At 39.6% G+C, this 6,190-nt stretch overlaps 2 protein-coding genes across 3 annotated transcripts in view; one reads left to right on the top strand and one right to left on the bottom strand.

Moving 5' to 3' along the window:
• The window catches only part of LOC119837811 (nucleolar protein 56), a 7,575-nt gene extending 6,571 nt beyond the window's left edge, over nucleotides 1–1,004 (top strand). Inside the window, exon 8 of the mRNA XM_038363577.1 lies at nucleotides 652–1,004. Coding sequence (XP_038219505.1) covers nucleotides 652–866 — 215 coding nt within the window. The 3' untranslated portion in view covers nucleotides 867–1,004. The remainder of the gene's footprint in view (nucleotides 1–651) is intronic.
• A 251-nt stretch (nucleotides 1,005–1,255) lies between these two features.
• Nucleotides 1,256–6,190, bottom strand: part of LOC119837832 (DNA-directed RNA polymerase I subunit RPA2) — a 15,881-nt gene continuing 10,946 nt past the window's right edge. For both annotated transcript variants that reach the window (XM_038363607.1, XM_038363608.1), the window contains 6 exons: nucleotides 5,685–5,899; nucleotides 4,866–5,004; nucleotides 4,070–4,276; nucleotides 3,183–3,386; nucleotides 1,922–2,086; nucleotides 1,256–1,483 (listed from right to left, as the gene is read on the bottom strand). In XM_038363607.1, coding sequence (XP_038219535.1) covers nucleotides 1,274–1,483; nucleotides 1,922–2,086; nucleotides 3,183–3,386; nucleotides 4,070–4,276; nucleotides 4,866–5,004; nucleotides 5,685–5,899 — 1,140 coding nt within the window. In that variant the 3' untranslated portion in view covers nucleotides 1,256–1,273. The remainder of the gene's footprint in view (nucleotides 1,484–1,921; nucleotides 2,087–3,182; nucleotides 3,387–4,069; nucleotides 4,277–4,865; nucleotides 5,005–5,684; nucleotides 5,900–6,190) is intronic.

Genomic DNA, 6,190 nt, shown 5'->3' with positions numbered 1-6,190 from the left:
TGCGGGAGACACGCTGAGCGTGTCATAGCCGCATCGCTGGATGAACAAAGTTTCTGGATCAGCAGTGAAATTGTTAATCGATACAGTGGATTTGAGTTCATCCATCACAGATTTACAATCAAATGAAATATGTGAAGACACCCAACTGCATGTCATTCAAGACAATTTGTTATTGGTTTCGATGCTTTATGCACGTTTTGATCTATTGCAGGTTGTATATTTGACCTGTGGTAATAATAACGTGCTATAGAAATGCGACTTTATTTACGTTATATGTTCTTACATAATAACTTTATATAGCTGCAACATCTCCGTTAAAATAAGATAATTTTTGTAGAGTTAAAAGCCAGACATGTTGTTTTTTTTTATAAAATATATCATTTTCAGTTTAATTTCTCTTTTTCGACTTTTAAACCATAACTATTAACAAATAACTAATTAATCTTCAAATTGTTAGTCTTCCAATGGGACTACACGGGAGGCATCAGGGTTTAAGTAAAAAAAATATCTCAAGTCTCGAGGTAATAAACCTAAAAAATTTAGAAGATTCACCTTTTTTTTTTGAAGGCGGTTGAAAAAAACTGTTTATTAAGCCGCATAAATTAATGAACCACTTAAACAGCTGTATTTTAATTATTTTTTACTTTACAGAAAACCAGACAACGGTATTCGGTGAAAAGCTCCGTCAGCAAGTTGAAGACCGTCTGAAATTCTATGAGACCGGGGACATTCCAATGAAAAACATTGAGGTCATGAAATTGGCGATGGAAGAAGCGGAACAGCAGACTCAAGAAGAGCAGAGCGCTAAAAAGAAGAAAAAGAAGAAGAAAGACAAGAAGCAAGAAGTGGAAGTAATGGAGGAATGAACGGTATGCGAATTCTCAAACGCAACTAACGTGCCTTTGGTTGACGACTACTTTGATTGGGTTGTGTTTGAAGATTCGGCTGAGTTCAGAGTTTATTTTGAGTATGTACTTTGTAAGGAATAAAGTTTTACGACTGTATGAAGAGTTTTATTTTTGTTAGTGTAGATTATTTACAAAGAAACTAGTGGTCTGTCCCTGTATTATACAAGTTTTAAACATTATTATATAATATAAAATAATAAATATTTACGGATTTTGTGACAATTATCATGAAATATAATATCTAAACCATTGGCTAGGTCATTGATAATTTCGCATCTAAAATTCAAAATGCCCAAAGTGAATTTTAGAAAAGTAAGCTTAAAACATATGAAATAAAACACACAAATGATTCCCGAAAACATTTATTAAGTGGCTGTAATAGCCAAACTGTTAGTACAATTGATTTTCACATTAATATTCACAGACGCTAACTGCGTAACAAAGAATTTGAAGATATAAGGAATGGCCACCGACACCACGTTGCCTTCCTTGCACAAACGACATGTGTCCTTTGATGAGGACAGTGTCGTTGTTATTGGGCCGAGTAAAGTTCCACATTTAGTGCACAGCAATGCCTGTAAAGAAATGTAATTAATGAATTTAAATGTATTAAAGTATCGATATAGTGTAAATAGAGTTAGAATTAGCTATAGATTCAAATATTTTTATGTAAAACATTTTACAAAACGAGACTTTGATATATAATGAGTTTAAAGCAAATTTAAATTTGATCATGCTTAAATTACATTAATGTAAGTTAATTAACATGAAAAAATGAATATAATTGTGTCTATATCATGTAAAATTGTGTATCTTATGAAGTTTTATAGCATTAGAATGCTTTTAAAAATAAGAAATTTTTTTAGGAATAGAAAAAATGTGCTGCCCCTTAGGCACATGAAACCAAAAGAGCAGAACAAATTCTATCACTTTTTTATACTCTTTAGAAATTTGTCATGTCTCTTTGCTATGGCGTGATGGTGTGCAGATAGATGAGAGCGTCCCAGGCGCACCTGCGTCTCGTCGGAGCAGTGCAGCAGGCGGTCGTGCAGCGCGAAGGCGGCGCCGTGCGACAGCAGCGCGTCGCGCTCCATCTCGCCGAGGCGCACGCCGCCGCCGCGCCGCCGCCCCTTCACCGGCTGCCGCGTCAGCGCGTCCATCGCGCCCGTCGTGCGCACCTGCCGGCACCGCCGCACCGCGCTCACGTCTCTCCGACACGCACGCGCGCACGCACGCACGCACACGCGTACGCACGTACACACGCACACGCACACGCACACAATCGCACACACCAGGCGTCAAAATACACATATTCAACCCCTCCGACTCAATACAATACATATTACACACAATATAAAATAATAACATCGTACGCACATGCAGCATTGACCGCCTCCTTGGTACAGTGCTTTACGCGTGAGCTAAGAACCGAAGGGTTCTGGGTTCGATTCCCGGCGGGGACACACAGAAAAAAAAATTCTCGGTCTGGCAGGACACAGAAGGCTGATCACCTACTTGTCCATAAAGAAAATCGATCAGTGAAACAGATGTATATCATCGGCCTCATACCCCACTAGGGGACACGGGACTTCACTACTACTACACTACGCACATGCAGCACTCTTCATGACTTGACAACATACGCACATATAACACTCCTCGTCAATCCTTTCTTTAACCCTTTTCATCTAAGATCAGAGGAAAGGAGAGATGGAGGAAATTGCTATTGAGCAATAAAGCCGCCCTTTGCACGACATTTCCTTTTTCTTTTTTTGTCATTTTATTGTTTGTTGAGTGTGCAATAAAGGATATTTCATTTTATATCATCAGCAATCAGCTTACAAAAATACATGCCCTATGCAAAAATCCTTACACCTTCGAAAATGTTTATGGGCGGTAGTAACGCTTACTATGAAGCTCCATTGCCGACACAAATCGCCACACGCTACAAAACATTCCCAATAAGTCACTTGACTATCGCGTGTGGCCAGTGTACGCCGACCCTTAGACAAAACCTTTCGATACATAGACTTAATAATATCATACGCGTTAGTAACTTTATCATCATTTTGATTTCTATTGATTAGAATATTCTCTATGAAAAATGCCAGAATCGACTCTCAAAAAAATTTTTATACCTTCTTATATTATAAACGCGAAAATATATTTGTTTGCCACCAGATATAAATGATACTTGGTACCCCAAGAAAAGATAAATATGAGCGAGCGAAGGCGCGGGGGAAATCTAGTATTCGTGAACACAAATCCACCCACCTGCCACTTATCAGACACCATATGCCGCAGCCTCTGATAATGGACCAGCCCAAAGAATATGTCCGCTTCCATCTCCCGGCCGTCCACGCCACTGTAGACCCGCTCCGTGCCGTAGTAGTTGTACCCGCCGGCCTCCAGCAGCCGCCCGAAGTAGTTTATGGCCGTGTCCTTCTCGTTGAAGCGAAACGGCGTTGCGTCGTGCACCTGGTTAGTGTTAAAGTGCTTGTTTTATAATAGATAACTTATCCTACTAATATTATAAATGCGAAAGTTTGTAAGGATGTGTGTGTGTGTGTTTGTTGCTCTTTCACGCAAAAACAACTGAAACGGTTGCAATCAAATTTGGTACGTAGACAGCTGGACAACTGGAATAACATATAGGCAACTTTTTATCCCGATATTCCTACGGGATACGGACTTACGCGGGTGAAGCCGCGGGGCGCAGCTAGTAAAAATATAAGTTTTCTATTATAAAATAAATGTTCTGTTCCATTATTGAGACAGATATTTTGCTGTTTATCAATTGATGGCCAGTTTTGATTCATTTCCTCATGGGTTTTTTTTTTTGTTATTTTTCTTTCTTTTTTTTTTAACTTTAGCTTATGCAGGCAAATAAAATAGTGTTATTAATAAAAAAGGAGTGTGTTTAATATTACTTTGATACCACCTAATGGATGTAATCGATATCAAACCACAACCAGTCATAAAGACTATCAACAAAGTGTAGGGTAATTGGGACGAACGTTGAATAATCAACGTCTGAACACCAAGGCACAATCCGTACGAATGCGACATTTTATAGAACTAAACAAGTTTTGACAGGTTATAAAAAGCGACATCTGTATCATAAGTGTTATTCATCCAATAGAATATGGGAATGTACTCACATGTCCATGCAAACACGCGGCTTTCCCCGCCATACACTCGATCATCATAGCGATAGTCATCCGGGATGGAAAACCGTGCGGGTTGAACAGGATATCCGGGATAAGCCCGGATTCCGTGAACGGTAGGTCTTCAGCCGGCCATTTTTGCGAGCAAATACCCTTCTGCCCCGCACGGGACGCAAATTTGTCTCCCACTGTGGGGTTTCGCTGCAAAATCATTGTAATCTTAATTAAAAAATGCATGTCACATTGTTTGTCCCAGATGGACTCTTATAAAAATCAACCGACTTTAAATTGACACGCTACGTGTAGTCTGATCCAACTTAAAAGATAGGATAGAATATATTATTTCAATTACGATTAATGGCTATCCGGGCGGAGCCGGGGCGTGCAGCTATAAATATATGTTTAGGACGCATTGTTAAAATATGCATTGAAGCGGCGATAAAATTGCGCGGTCTAGACTTTTATTCGTAAAAACTTTGTGCGTGCTAATGCGATACCTCTTTTTATTAACAATATTAGAAGTACACGATCATAGATTATCAAACTGCAACAATCGTCTTAATATGTCCTCAACAATTTGTGCGTGCGTACTCGACTCTCTTTTTTATAATTTTGTATGTAGTAGTCGAGCACGCTTCGCCACGAATTGGGCCAATATCAACATTTAACAGCATTCTTTTTTTTGTAGTGAACCTTGATGCTAGCCCGAAGGGCTACCACATCTAAGCGCGGACGCGTGGGTGGACTGAAGGTTCACCCTGGAGCCAGATTCCACAGTTGGGTACTGCACCTGCACGCGCAGCATGACGCAGGCGCGGCGCGGCGCCCGCGGGGCGAAGTCCCCGCACAGCCGCACGCTGTCCACCAGCGCCGTCTCCTTGCCGTGGAAGCGCGACACCACGTACTGCGCCCGCTCGCCGTCGTAGTAGCTGAAGGAATGTACCACAAGTTCATACAGGCACGACAATGGACAACCCATGGAAGTCGTAGTAGCTGCCGGCATCGGAACCAGTTAATAAAGCCACCGCAGCAAAGCACGTGAGCAACAAAAAAAGGGAAAAAGAATATGTGAGAACGGAAGGAAGGAAGAAACAAAAACATACATTTTGATTTGGTGTTTTCTTTAAAATATATCGGTCACCGTATATTAGATACGAGAAAAGCATTTAATTTTAAATCATAATGAACAAACGATATAGGGCCAGAGGAAATGCTAATGCATAGATTGAAAAAGTCTTAAATTTTAATTCTTTTTAACGAGCTCTTTCTTTTTTATTAGATAATCATAAGAATGTCGAATTAATAAAATGATTCAATGAAAATAAAATTAAGCAAACGAATAGTAAGAAAAAGAGGCAAAGTGTAAAATATATAATGTGGGAGTCGAGCCCGCTTTGGCCAATTCGTATTGGGTCAGCATCTGAGGAAATACCATACCCCACAGAAGACCGGCGTGAAATAGTAGCATGTTACTATTTTCGGTGAATGGGGAAGTCGGAGGCCCGTTTCCTTTACTCTTCCCAGTACATCCTTCTTTCCCGGCATGAATCCTTTTCAAAAGGAAAAAATCTTTTTGCACTGTAATTAAGCAAGTATTGTAGGTACTGACCAATAGAACGGATCTTCACCTTCCACTCTAGCACCAACAGCTGGCAGCCCATCGTCGTCTATATGCGCCGCGAGCTCGGGTTTGCTCGGGTCTCTTGCGAAATACGAACTTGAGTTTTTCAATTCAATAAACTGCGATTTATAAACAGTGCCGGCTGCAAAACCTCTCTCGTAAGCCGATTTATTAATTATCATTGCATCTTCCATATCGTAACCCTGGAAACGGTATGTGTTTACTGTTTAGTCATCAATTATCGTAAAATTCATTTATTCTCATACAATAAATCATCATAGAAATCAATATTTCTAATCAAAATTTTAAGATTTTCTCCTTTGTGTTCTGTTTCATGGTAGGACAGAAAAAAAACATGTCCCTATAAAAAATCTACAGAAATTTCTTATTGACTATTTCTATTACTCCAAACAATAACACATATACCTAGTCTTGCCATAAATATTGTAATAAAGAAAAAAGAAAATTGTTAACTGCAAATAACATTTATTACT

The sequence above is a fragment of the Zerene cesonia genome, chromosome 29 (assembly GCF_012273895.1).
Source record: "Zerene cesonia ecotype Mississippi chromosome 29, Zerene_cesonia_1.1, whole genome shotgun sequence".
NCBI classification, from domain to species: domain Eukaryota; kingdom Metazoa; phylum Arthropoda; class Insecta; order Lepidoptera; family Pieridae; genus Zerene; species Zerene cesonia.
Note: the sequence above shows the minus strand (reverse complement) of the source record. Positions and strands in the feature narration are given on the sequence as shown.